The 14190-nt window shown below is 37.5% G+C and overlaps 1 protein-coding gene across 1 annotated transcript; it reads right to left on the bottom strand.

The window, feature by feature from the left end:
• On the bottom strand, window positions 1-14190 carry LOC118279307 (homocysteine-responsive endoplasmic reticulum-resident ubiquitin-like domain member 2 protein). The gene is made up of 4 exons (XM_035598963.2): window positions 13771-14190; window positions 6671-7116; window positions 2676-2906; window positions 1-1330 (listed from the first exon to the last, which is right to left on the bottom strand). Exons 1-4 carry the CDS (start codon window positions 13903-13905, stop codon window positions 1096-1098), a joined length of 1047 nt encoding a protein of 348 aa, XP_035454856.2. The 5' UTR covers window positions 13906-14190; the 3' UTR covers window positions 1-1095.

Below are 14190 nucleotides of genomic sequence, written 5' to 3'. Positions count from 1 at the left end.
AGTCAGTAAGAGTCTGACACTCCCTCTCTCAGGAGAAGTCATTTGATGATTTTCCCTCTAAAAAAAGGCAGTAATTTCGTCACTAGCAAAGCCTAATTATGTTGGATAGCTTTAGTAAATAAATTAAAAATACATTTTCATTCATACATTTCCATTTGGAACCGACTCTGCTAAATGAAAACTATCGTTTTTGCTCTCACCAGGTGGCGCTTAAAGCGTTAATGATCCAATTTCTTAGGAATAGTTCTTTAATAATGACCTAAGGTAAGTTTAAGAACCATAGTTTTCATAAACATTGTCCTCTCCTTCTAACAATAAGAATTAGAAAGAGAAAAATAATCATCATAATTATTTTTCTCCTAAAGATAGTCTATCTCTTTTCTTTTTCATACTGTTAGAAAGAGAGGACAATATTTAGAGACAATCGGTTTAATCAAATTACAGTGTGGTTAAGAGACCATTTTTTTAACATTTTAAGTTTCAAACTATTTTAAACTAAAAATGGGACGAAGTTACAAATTAAATGATTTTTTATGTGCTTACATATTTTTTGGAAAATAGTTTTTTTTCTCAATAAATCTAAATGAGAGCCCCATCCATATTCCCGAGTCACCTATTCATACCGAAGTGTTTTCACTGGTACTACCATAAAAAAAAAAATGAAATAACTCAAATTATTTAGTACACTGCGCACAAAACCTCAACAAAAATTTAAAGCAAATTCGTGATGTCATTTCTTCTCACTAGATGGCGTTAGCAAAGCTTTAAGTCTTGATAGTCCATTTTAGCAGTGGTATTAAACAAGAGAATGAGCTAGACTAACCGACCAATCAGCGATGTTACACTACCACACACCCATCTTATAAAAAAAAAACCAAAAAATTTGAAAAATCCTGAGTTTTTAAGGACCTTAATAAAACGGCTGAGGGACAAAAAGACTGACCAGTCAACGTCACCTTTACCAAGAAACGTTAGTAATAACCCGTTACACGCCCCCAAGGGTCCATAAAACCGTTTTTTGCTTTCAGCATTCCTATACAGTATATTTTTGAGTCTCGACGACTGAGTAACGCCTTCAAACACTACGATTGAATATTAGTTCGTGTCCGGGATGAGTGAGGCGAAGAATGATGTGAATATCATCCAAGTGACTGCTAGAATGGACTGGGAGGTTGGCTGTGTCGGTTGGGGCGCTTGTTCCGTGGGCTGGTTGGGCTGATTCGGTTGGTTGGGTTGATTGGGCTGGTTGGGCTGATTCTGGTTGGGCGCTTCACGACGCTGGTTGTCTGCTGGGTTCACGTGTAGGTCGCGGAAGAAGCCGATCTGGTGCCTGGAATTGAGATTTTTTTGTTACTTGATGATTATGTACACCTGTTCCAAATTTCATGCCGAACAGCCGAACAGCCGTTTTGACGTGGTTGACTAACAAACATACACACAAACTTTCGCATTTATAATATTACGATAATGTTATTATACATAATGCGCTCTAACAAGGTGCGGCTGACAGATGCCAGTATGACGTTGACGTCTCTCTTTAGGGATGGACATTAGAAAAATCTTTTTTTATCGCTATCGATACTCGCAGCATACATTTAATTCTCTTGAATTTTTTTATTAAATGTGTGTGTTATTTAGTTGTGCAGTCTAACTACGTGTATATACTTGTCAAAATAAATATTTTATGACCGAGCCTTGAGGTGTTTCAGAGTTACAGTTTTACAGAACCGTGAAGAAAACAAGGATATATTAGTTTGTATATGTTAGATTAAGTACCACCACGCATTATCAATGGCGCCGGAAATGTCTAGAAAAATGCCTACTACATATTTCTGCTCAGATAATGTCACTGCCTGGTTTGGGCAGAGATTTCCGCGTCTACAGTGGATTTACCCACATAATCAACCGTTTTTTACGAATGATTGACTGAACGACGCACGATACTTTCGCATTTTATTCTAAAAAACATCGACTACCTATCCATCGTAGCCGTACATCCGCATCACTAAACACGACTTTGGCATGACGTTATACGCATAACGGTTTACTATATTACGCATGTTATTAGATTTTACATACACATACTAGAACCTTCCGGTTGGGTTTAATTTAATCAACTACGCATCCGAATGATTTAACATAATACGAATGTGATACAGCTAAAATATTAAGGCATAATTTTTAAATCGCAGCAACTTTCAAGAGTGATACGAAACGTTACTGAATCTGTCAGCCGCACCTTGTTAGAGCGCATTAGGTATAATAAGAATATGTACTCTAAAGGTTTAAGTTTTAAGTATGAGAAAGCCATGCTTCAGCACGAATGGGCCAGCTCGACCGGAGTGATACCACGGTCTCACAGAATATTGACGTGAAACAACGCTGAAGAGTTGTGTTTCGTTGTGTGAGTGAGGTTTCCGGAGGCCCAATAAGCCCCCTTCCCAATCTTCCCAGTCCCCGATTCCCCAACAATACTTAAATTCCTTACTCCCAAAAGGTCCGGCAACGCACTTGAAGTTGTAACGCTGGTGTTTCAAGTGTCCATGGGCGGCGTTGATGCATTTATCGAGGGAGTCTGCTATAGGCTATAAAACATTACGCTATGACCAATAGGAGCCGAGCAGAGCGGGTAAAACCGCGCGGGATTAGCTAGTGTTATTAATGAGAATACTCACAGATACCCAGCAGCAGCCAATAGCAGCACCAACAACAGTCTCGCCGGACTGCCGTACAGGTAGACGAGTGAGAACAGTATGGCTAGTCGAGAGGCCGCGTACAGGTGGTCGAGCCAGTCCCGGGGGGCGAGCGCTTCGTCCTGGTCGTCTACGGCGGCCGGGGCTTCGGCGGCCGGGGCTGGAGTCTCGGCTGGGGCTGGGGCGGCCGGCGCAGCGCCTGCCGCTTGCCACCTGTAATGATAGCCAAGTCAATTAGGTACTTAGCAATCGACAATCGCTGCGTTGTATGTCGCGGAATGCTGCGAATGTGAGCCTATAGTATGGCTTGAAACTAGTCAAGTTCCTCGTCAAACAGTTACGTGAGTGAGCCAGTAATAATTAATCCCATCAAAAACATCCTGTAAAAAACCCAAGTCTCGCAGCTCAGTCTTTCAACCGTCAAAAGTTGTGAGATCCATGTAATACCAAGTCGGTTAATCTATTTAGTGTCTACTTGAAGGACCTTCTGTCTTAAGTTATTACATAAGTTATTATCATGCCAATATTAAAAATATTTAACGTTTTAAACAAATAGATCGACTTGGACATCGCTTGATTTGATTATTAGTATGTATCACACTACACAGCACGACGGGCCAGCGACCAACAGGAACGAGAGTTTCAATCGCGTGAGGCGCGAGAGACTAAAGAATCTAATATAATATTGTAATATTCATTTTGTTTTCATGCGATGTCCAAGTCGATCTATTTGTTTCAAACATTAAATATTTTTAATATTGGCATGATAATAACTTATGTAATAACTTAAGACAGAAGGTCCTTCAAGTAGACACTAAATAGATTAACCGACTTGGTATTACATGGATCTCACAACTTTTGACGGTTGAAAGACTGAGCTGCGAGACTTGGGTTTTTTACAGGATGTTTTTGATGGGATCTCACTTCTTTTGTAGAGCCTTTCTTTTTGATACCATCTACTTCTAACGAATTTTGTTAAAGGTCTTATGATATTTTCTAACTGCATAAATAACTTTGTAATCCCATATATTTATATGGGATTACAAAGTTATTGATGCAGTTGGTGTATTTGGAAAACTGGACCGAAATTACAAAATATTTAAGTTTTCCCATGATTAAGACACTAAACTCTATATGTATTCCAAATATGAAGCTTCTAAGTCTGCTAGAAGTGCCTTGGACTTTTGATGATCGGTGAGTCAGTGAGTGACAAAATTTAGAAACTTTAACAAGTTGTCATTCTTAAACTACTGGTTCAAATTGACTGAAATTTTAAATATTCCGTGTTTATACAATGCCGGATTAGTTACTGAAGATTCAGGTTTCTTGCTTTATCCACAACCGAATTATAGGGGGTCGAAAAAGGCCCGAATTGCTTCGAGAAAAGGATGGTACGGCCGTGCCGCTTTTTTTTGCTCGACTTGGCGGGGGCACTGCCGTGCCCCAGATTTAGTATGTGTCACGAAAGTTATAATAAAATGATAGATAGCTAAGTAATTATTTTTATTTTAAAGAATTAATTTAATTCGATACTAATATATAAAGCTGAAGAGTTTGTTTGTCAGGAACTATAGGTTCGATGTGAAATTCTTATATTGGAGATCAATAGGAGTCGAGCAACGGGTGAAACCGCGCGGAAGTAGTTAGTTATCAATATATGTAGGTATCAACACACAGACTTCTGTATCATAAAATCATCTTTGATTTCTTAAACCACCCCTAAACGATCTCTTAACTAAGATATATTTAGCTTGGTATAAACCATAACGACTTTAAACGTCGCCTATTAGCTCTCAGGGGTAACTTAAAATTTAAGAGAAGTTACTCTATTTTGGTAAGAAAAGGCAGCATAATCCAACCAAGCTCTAATGACTAATGACCAACTAAGGACCCACTTAAATGTTGTAAAAATATCGTTTCCAAATTACTTAAGCAACCCACGCGGTTAATTTTAGCTATGAGTAATATACCGTACGTTCTTATCACAAAGCAATAAGGTTGAGTTTCCTAAACCACTATCTTACTACCTGAGACTATTAAAATACGTAGTAGGCAGCGTGCCAAATGTAATTAACGTGTGTTTAACTTTATAAATCTTTGTGATAGCGTCTATTGTTCCTTGGCAGACATTTAAAAATAATGGAGCTGAAACATTTAAATTATCGTCGGTACATAAATCTTGAAAGCGGTGTGCTGTGGTTATACTCTATTGGTGTACTTGTAACACATGCGAATGTGTAGTTTTGTTTTAAATAGAGACATAATAACAGGGCTAAGATATAGTCGTATAGTTAAGATGGTTTAGAATTACACTTATCGAAAAAAAGGGATTACGAAAGGTACAAAGAACCACAATAAGGCATGTAATAAATATGTTAGTGATTACACTAGGCTTTCCAGATTTGATCCTGATCCCTTCAGCCGTTTTGACGTGATTGAATATCAAACGTACACACAAACTTCTGTATTTATAATACCACTAGCTTTTCCCAGCGGCTTCACCCACGTCCTTTGGGATACAAAGTAGCCTATGTATTATTCCAGACCATAATCTACACCTGTTCTAAATTTCATCTCGATCCCTTTAGCCATTTTGACGTTATTGAGTAACAAACATACACACAAACATTTGCATTTATAATATTAGAGTAAGATAGAAAGACTAGATTGATTTAAAAAAGCCGCTGTAATAAATAGGTATCATTACATTAATAGCAACATTATCTATTATCTAAACGCTTTGAGTGTAAACAGGAAGTTATAGAATTGATGGACTTGCAACCAAAATTCAAGGTAAAGTTGTCACAGTACAAGTGTGGCGCAGAATGTCCACTCATCATTGTGCATTATTTGTTTTGTTATTTACTGGTCGTGGTGTTGATGATTGTGCATTGGTTATCTGTAAAGGATTGTTGCACTTAACCTTTAATTGTGTAAGTACTTCATTTTATGTTTGAGTGTAAACAATCGTTGATGAGCTTAATAAATAAAATAAATAATTGTTAGCTTATTTCACTTATTAAGTTAGTACGCCACTGCAGTTCGATCTACAGCTCGTTGCATCCAACCATCGTACAGATGTTGTCACTCCACCTAGCTGGACGGCGCTCTACACTACGTTTGCCTAGACACAGTCTTCATTTCAAGAACATGTCTACCCTTTGGGGTAGACCACGAGATCACGAGACGAGAGTTGAACATTAGTAACAGGATAATAAGCCCATATAGGCTATAAAGCTATTGGCGGCCCGGCATAGGACTCGGGCAACGGGTGAAGTACCCAGTACTCAATATTTGGAGCACAGATGCAAGTGAAACTTCTGACATTTGTTGTTGATCTGATTATAATTTTGGTGATGGCACAGCGAGTCTGTTGCGAAGTGACATCATGGTATAATAATAATTTAACTTCACAGTAACCATGAATTCGTGTTGTTTGAACAAATGTTTCAAATAATTTAAAGAATTTTACGCTTTGACATTGAAATTGGATGAAAATGTAAACTATATTACCTACTTGTGAAAAAATCAGAAATAACAAAATGTATATTCCGTCGAGTTTGATAATAATAATTGTTTTTTTCTATCTACTTCTTCTTTCAATAGGAATGATGACGGGGTACGAAAATTAAAGATCTAATAATTAGTCCATCATATAGGACATAGGTAATGAATAAATATTAGATCTACAAGACGGACATTAAAATAAAAATTAGTCATCTACCCTATTCTATCAGTCAATGAGTTTAAAGTAAATAATGTGTCATCATAGAGGACTACTACCTACTGATATCCTATACCTTGCATCAAATTACATCTAACTACTCAAGCAAACATCACAAACAATGGAACTGTCAAGCAATTCAGAACCTACTTCCAAAGACATTAAGGTTGCATTTTCAACTATTCTAGTATCAATTAACTGATAGACCAATTTAGAACTATATTCTACAAGATTAAGGTTGAAATTTACTTACATGTTAGCATACTGTTGCATATACTGGAGATAGGCTTGCTGCATCATCATCATGTGATTGGCCAACTGGGCCGGGTCGTTGGGCACCGGCAGATAGCCCTCCCCAAAATTATAATTCGGGTAAGGGGGGACCCTTCCATAGTTATTCACGAAAGAGGTTAAATAATTCTGCATCTCTACATTATGATTCTGATCGTTCTGCCTTGTTTCTGGTCTTGGGGGTTCAGTGACCCTTTCGGTTTGGTTCGTGGCTTCGGCAACTCTTCGGCGAAGTCCGTCAGTGTTCGGCTCAATGACTGGTGCCTGTGGCTCCACCTTGCGGGTGGGCGTGCAGACTAGGTGCATGGTGTGCGCGATCTGACTCTCATAAGTTCTGAGGACGTCCTTCAAGATTGTGTTGTCGTCTAGAAGCTGACCGGAGTATATTATCTTCTGTTCGTCTGTGCCCTGTACAAGATAAAATATTCAATCAATAATCTGTAAACTTAATTTTGGTTGATGTGGCGAGTTTACAAACATATGGTAGAGTTTAACTATGGGAGAACCATGTTTCGACACGAACGAGCCGGCTCGATTGGAGTGATAATACGGCCTCACAGAAAACCGACGTGAAACAACGCTTGCCTTATGTGAGTGAGGTTACCGGAGGCACAATTACCCCCCTTCCCAATCTTCCCATTTCCCAATAACCCTTAAATTCCTAACCTCTAAAAGGGCAGCAACGCACTTATAACGCCTCTAGTGTTTCAAGTGTCCATAAGCAGCAGCGATTGCTTACCATCACGCGATCCATCTGCTCCTTTACCGGCTACATATATGTACAAGTATATTAATTGACATTGTATATGTACAGAACGCAATCACAGCGTCTCAGTCACAGTCCAATAAATTATCGCAGTAACCCAATAATTCAGTCTTGGGCGCACGTGCTCCCGATAACACTTACCTACACTAACGATATCTTTATATACGAGTATACATACGCTTATCTACACATTCTGTGCAATACATACATACTTCACTTTATGTATGTGTAGGTACACAAATAAATAACATTTTTCGATACGCTGTGAAGCGAAAGTGAATTTTGTATGTATGTCTTTTGTTACTAAATAGCTGGTCCATTTTTAATGAACTTTGGTAAGTTTAACTTGAAGTACAAGACCGAAACCTATCCACTGGTAGACTGAGAGGCTAAGTCCTTGAAAGAACTAGGGCTTTACGAAATAGTCTGTCAGATCAGGAATAATAATATTTTGATTTCATGGGGTCTTTCTTCCACCCAAGCCTTTTGGTAAAATCAAGTTTGTATCAAGGTATGTTTGTTACATAATCACGTCAAAACGGCTGAACGGGTCGGGATGAAAATTGGAACAGTGGTAGATTATAGGCTACTTTTTATCCCACAAGAACGACAAAACCGCTGGTAGAAGTCAGTTTTGAAATAACAAGGACTGTTATACAAATATTAGCTCTGAAACGAATCTCGGTCGTCCATTACAACCGCAGATAGATTCTATTTAACTATTTGTTCGTAGACGCCGTCCAAAGGTCGTCGTATATAATGACAGTTCCATTTTTTACCGGCATACTGTTGCCTACGTTTGCAGGCTTCCTAATTCCGTGCCCAAGGTTATTGGTAATCAGACTATCTAGTATCAAGTATGACGTCTCCGCTGAACGTCTGCTCAGTAAAGATATATTTTGGGGAAATTAACTTTTCCTCATCTTGACTTATGAGGTATTTCAATTAGGTATGTCTGTATAATTATCTTAATAAGTCGTTTGGGAAAACACTGCAGCTATCACAGCTGTGGCTCTCTCCAATACCTCTATCATGAGTTGAGCAAGGACGTAAATTTTTTGTATGGCAAATTTTACTATTGCATCAAACTCATGGTAGAGGTACTGCAACAGTAGAATTTTGCCTAATTTAAATTACCTAACTAAATCAGAAGTTCTATTTGTATCAGTCATATGCAAAATATTATTTTAGGAACTTATAAAGGTTAATTATTGCTATTCACTTTTTAAATCATAGGATCAGCACAGCGTGTCGGAAATCGGAAGGGAAATCACAATTTAACACTTAATTTCAACTTGTGCCCGTCGATTAATTTCATTTTGGTATTTAAGCTGAAACACAATGAGAGGTGATGCAAAAATTGCATCAGTCATAATAGCAACCTCTTCTTGACAAATTGACAGAAAACTAGTTTGGTCTAGTAATTATCTTGATTAAATCTGGTTTCTACAGTATTACACTTATAGTAATACTGTGATACGAATTTGATTGCTTTTCAGACTCATTTCGATATGCCACTTTGCTTTTCTTTCATACTAAGTATTCGCGCATTATGTTAAAGGGAAATCCAGATAGTTATGACATCTCTTTGCATTTGCTTGCTTGTAACAGCAAAGGAGTGGAACTCTTTGCTAGAGTACTACTCCTTCTTGAATCCTGAAGGGGTGTCTTCAAGTCTCGAGTGAATAGGTTGCTTATGGGCAGGCGTGTTCCATCGTAGCCCGCATCATCGGTTACCATCAGGCCAGATAGTGACTAAACGCCTACTCACTACCAATAAAAAAATAATGTAAAATGTAAAAGAGAGAAAGTATACATATCTAGAATTCTTTAAGAACGACCTGCAAACGAAACGATGCGACGGCGGTTGACATAACCAATTAAGATTAACCGGTGTTAAGAGGTCAGGTAGAGGCCTATTGTGATTACTTAGGGCTTAGTATGAGTTTGTTTTGCGTATAATACGGACAACATGATTATGACGTTCAGCCACGTTCGGAGCTCTGATTGGCCAACTCCAATTAACTAACCAATAAGAGGGCTAAACGCGGTTACATTTCGATTGCAGTAAACATAAAACAAACTCATTCTAGGCCCTCAGATTGTATTTCGGCGGTAGTGTCAATATTGATAACGACAATAGCTAATTTCGTCATGAATTTCTTTCATTTAGTTAGCTACTTTCAACCTTACGGTTTTGTAATAAAGTTGAGAATTTATTAATCTAGTATCTGATTTAACGACTTATTTGTATCGAAATTGATGTCGAGATTTTCAGTTTGCACTAACTTTGCTTCTATTAGTCTATTTTTTTTTTCCTACAACAAATAAATTATTCTCCCGCGTTATTAAGCATCGTAGTAGCTTATTATCATCCTTATTTTTATTGGATTGGTTGAGAGCAATGATACGGCTTCATTTATTGAAATGAACTTTTGTGTTTCAATCTGCAGAATTGTTAACTTTTGGATGAGGAAAATGGCTTCGTTAACTTTTTGTTTTATTTTTTTTGAAGAATCGCTCTTTTTTTCGATAGCGAGAGAGAGCTTCTATGTACTCGTTTGTTCCGCGCGCGCCTCAAACAGCCATCAGACCACCACAGATGGGGCCCAGTAGGGCTGATGCCTGATCCGGAGCTGCGGACTACCTAGCGGGCTTACCGGGGCTCCGGCTCGAAAGGCAGGAGTAGGAACGGGGTGGTTTTTAGTAAGTAAGAGTCTGACACTCCCTCTCGCCTCGCCCTAGCGAGAGAAGTCATTGGGTGATTTTACCCCCTTAAAAAAAAACTATGTACTCGCTACTGCACTAAAATGCTAGCGCAGTTTGAACAAGGCATTAGACAGTAAGTGACATGGAGTTCCTAATAAATAGAGACTACAATACCGACCCGGTTTCGTCACTGTCACGAATCTATAATGAAAACTACAAACTGGTTCGTTTCACTACATTACCGAATTAGTGTTGGTACGATAAATACGAATTAAAGTAATTGAGTATTTAATTGTTTTTATATTAGGAAGCGTTTCTTTATTGCATGAATATGGGACACGACCGACTTACTGACATCGATATAATACAGTGAAACTTGGTTAAGTGGGACCTGGATAAGTGAGAAACCTCCACAAATGGAACTCATACTGAGGTCCCTACCCATTGGCACTGAATTACCTCTATTAATGGTACAAACAACCCTCTTTGTCTGGGATTCGTTCTTTCGATTTATCATCTTAGTTACCTCTATAACAGAGACAGCAAGTGAATTTGAATGCATAAACCTCAGTAACTGAGACAACATCGTTTTGTTTGTTCATTTACTTATTTTTATTCATTTATAATGTGCACATAACACATTGTTTTATTTAAGAATCACACCTCTTTATGTGAAATAACCCGTATGTTCACCTCCATTAATGGAACCCTCTGTAAATGAGACAAATGTTTATTTATACCTGGTTATCTGAGCTACTGGGTTAGTGGAATACCTCTATAAGTGATACCAATTTGAAGGTCCCTTGATGTCTCACTTAACGAGGTTTCACTGTATTACTAACTGGCTACCCGCTCTGCTCGGCGCCTATTGATCGTAGCGTGACGTTATATAGCTTATATAATCTTCGACAATTGGACTATCCAATACAAAAAGAATTATTCTATTCGGTACAATAGTTTAGGCGTAAAGAAGAAGCTCCTCCTATTATTCATAGCGTGATGTTTTATGGCCTATCGCCTTCATCAATAAATGCACTATCCAACACAAAAAGAACCATTCTAATCGGACCAATAGTTCCGGAGATTATTGCCTTCAAACAAACAAACTCTGTATATTAGTAGTTATAGAATATAGAATAGATAGAGATTTGATCCGGTGACCAGGAATGAGCTGCAACATCCACATTATACTCGGCGATGCCCAAGCCACCTGCCATGTATGAAGAGAGAGATTAACAGAATGGGTTAGGGTGTTTAGTAAGTGTACTGTTTTCCTTCTTAATAGACATAGGTGCCTTTTTTCAGCCACCCTTTTACTAAGAGTAGGTAGTGATTTGCCTACTCTATTTACCAATAAATCGGAGGGCCAAACGTAACGTTTCGATCACGTTAAACGTAAATCCAAGTCGTACTAGGCTCCAGAGGATTTACAAGTGCAGTGGCATCTAACGAATGCTAGTTTTTGGGCAAAAATGGGATTGGATAACTAACTATGTATTACGTAAATTTTCAGCAATAAAGTCGATATTAATTAATAACTAAGTACACGTGCCGATCGCTACTGCAATTAACACTATCGCTCAAATAAATTGCTGCAGTTTGTAGTTTTGTTGCAGATTAATAATAATAGGGGGATACGTAACGCGATTAACTAGGTACCTTCCATTAGGATTAGGCCGGTACCTAATTAAATGAGATATATTTTAGTTGCTTAGTTTTAGCAACATTCATGTAGTTTATTTTTAATAAGCGTATAAGCCGGTAAACGAGCATATGAATCACCTGATGGTAAGCAATCGCCGACGCCCATGGACACACGAAACATCAGAGGCGTTATAAGTGCGTTGCCGGCCTTTTGGTGGTTAGGAATTTGAGGGTTGTTGGGAAATCGGAGATTGGGAAGGTGGGTAATTGGGCCTCCCACACAACGCAAGCGTTGCACGTCGGTTTTATCAGAGGCCGTAGTATTACTCCGATCGAGCCGACCCATTCGTGCCGAAGCATAGCTCTCAGACACTTTCGATTAAGTTTTTAATCAAAGTACTACTGCCGAAAAAGTAATGACAAAAGTATGTTCAAAGAATATTCTGGTAACTGAAAACTTATAAAGCTATCAAGCCATCAACATTATTAAAATAATAAAACTAAAAGAAAATAAAATAAAATAAGGTAATTTAAAAAACTAAAAAACTCGACTGCGTTTCTTCATAATATGTGAAAAAACCCTACATCGTAAAATTGAAGCAGACGGGACCCATTCTAGAAAACACTCACTGAGTCTTCATATTTAGAATGGGTCCCGACTGCTACAAAGGGTTTTTTCATTTTCATATTATAACATAGTTTTTTAAATTATTAATCAAAGTACTATTGCCACAAACGTAATGACAAAAGCATGTTAAAAGAATATTCTGGTAACTGAAAACTTATAAAGCTATCAAGTCATCAACATTTTTGTTTGGTGATAAGTACAAAAAACGGTGTATTTATCAACAAATTAAATTTAACATACCTACCACAAAAAAGCAACTTATTTTGTTGCAAATAAGGTTGCTATTGTGTTCTTAACTGCTTTGTTTGAATTCTAGTTTAGAATTCCGAAGGATGATAAGCAAAAATAAATGTTTATATTTTTGTAATAAAATTAACTAACTAAAATTAGTCAAAAATAAATATTGAATTCCAAATTTTTATAGTTTTAGCTATATTATTATGTAAGTTTAAGTTAGTATAGATATTGCTAGAATAGGTACCTTCATAGTTAAAATATTTGTATAGATATTGCTAGAATTGTGCCCAGTGTATGCTAATGGGCTCACCCCTATTATATGGGACTTATAACACAAAAAAATGGTGAAAATTGGGTGCAAATTGTATAGTGGCATTTTTCCAAAGTACCAATCAAATTACACTACATTACCTATGACTGTTAAAGAAAGTATAACTACACTAAACGGAGTGTGTCTACTCTGATGTACGCATAGAACAATGGTCAATTATTTACGAATACTCTTTGTATTTCTAAGTATTCATTGCGGTTGAAAACAATGAGATTCATAGGTTTAACATAATACATATTATGGTTTAGTAAGAGAGATATGACAATATTGAGATTGGGTTTGAAAGAGGATGAATAGATGAGAAATAATTTTGTTCTGTTATGATAGAGACATGATTGCACAGTTGGTGCGGTGGCTGGGTAACAGGCTGCTGATCGACGTGTAACAGGTTCGATTCCTGCATGGAGCAACTCTTTGTGTGATCCACTAATAGTTGTTTCGAGTCTTGTGTCATGTGTAGTGTTTGTTTATGTACAAGATGTAATATGAACTAGGTAATTTAAAGAGCAATCACCCACTTCACTTTCCTAAATATGATTATGAGTTATTATTTTTAGAAACATGTTTGAAATGTTTTGCAGAGGCCGTCTGTGGCCGGTTTAATGATGACGATGATTTAACATTGGCAGTGGTTTGGTTTCCTGATTAAAAACACGCTGATAATGTTTATAATGTGCAAGATAACGACGTTTTGTGCAAATAGTTATCAAAGAGTACATTAATATAGAAGTATAGAATAATACTCACGGGTTTACTTGGGTAAACCTCGGAGAGATGTCCCTTTAACTGCCGTACCGTCCATGACGACTCGCATTCAATATTTTGGTCCTCAATCTGTTGATTCGGCGCCTTCACAATCAAAGTCACGTTATTCGGTATCATCTTTAATCATCCAATTGCTCTCTGCTATTAGATAACACTTTTAAGTCGTGATTTTAACAACGCTACCAATTCACTCTGTTAATTGCTTTAGAAAAAGCACTACTGCGATAAAAACACTAGAATTTTACGCTGACGCAATAAAACCACAAAAGTTCTTTTATTTATCAAGTCTGTCGTTCGAATACGTAATGACCAAATAAAACTGTTCTGATGTAAATAAATACTTTGATAAATGGGGCTCGGCACTTGTCAATTTGCCCATGAAATTATCTGTCGTTACTCCAT

This window comes from Spodoptera frugiperda, chromosome 14 (assembly GCF_023101765.2).
Source record: "Spodoptera frugiperda isolate SF20-4 chromosome 14, AGI-APGP_CSIRO_Sfru_2.0, whole genome shotgun sequence".
In the NCBI taxonomy this organism is placed as follows: domain Eukaryota; kingdom Metazoa; phylum Arthropoda; class Insecta; order Lepidoptera; family Noctuidae; genus Spodoptera; species Spodoptera frugiperda.
This window is presented reverse-complemented; position numbering and strand designations above follow the sequence as displayed.

Bases quoted from the DNA above. Each gene is read 5' to 3' on its own strand.
- LOC118279307 (XM_035598963.2), bottom strand. From the start codon at position 13,905: ATGATACCGAATAACGTGACTTTGATTGTGAAGGCGCCGAATCAACAG. The intron at 2,907-6,670 runs GTAAGTAAATTT...CTATCATTACAG, and splicing joins ATGCAACAGTATGCTAACAT to GTGGCAAGCGGCAGGCGCTG. The intron at 1,331-2,675 runs GTGAGTATTCTC...TCTCAATTCCAG, and splicing joins TTGGCTGCTGCTGGGTATCT to GCACCAGATCGGCTTCTTCC.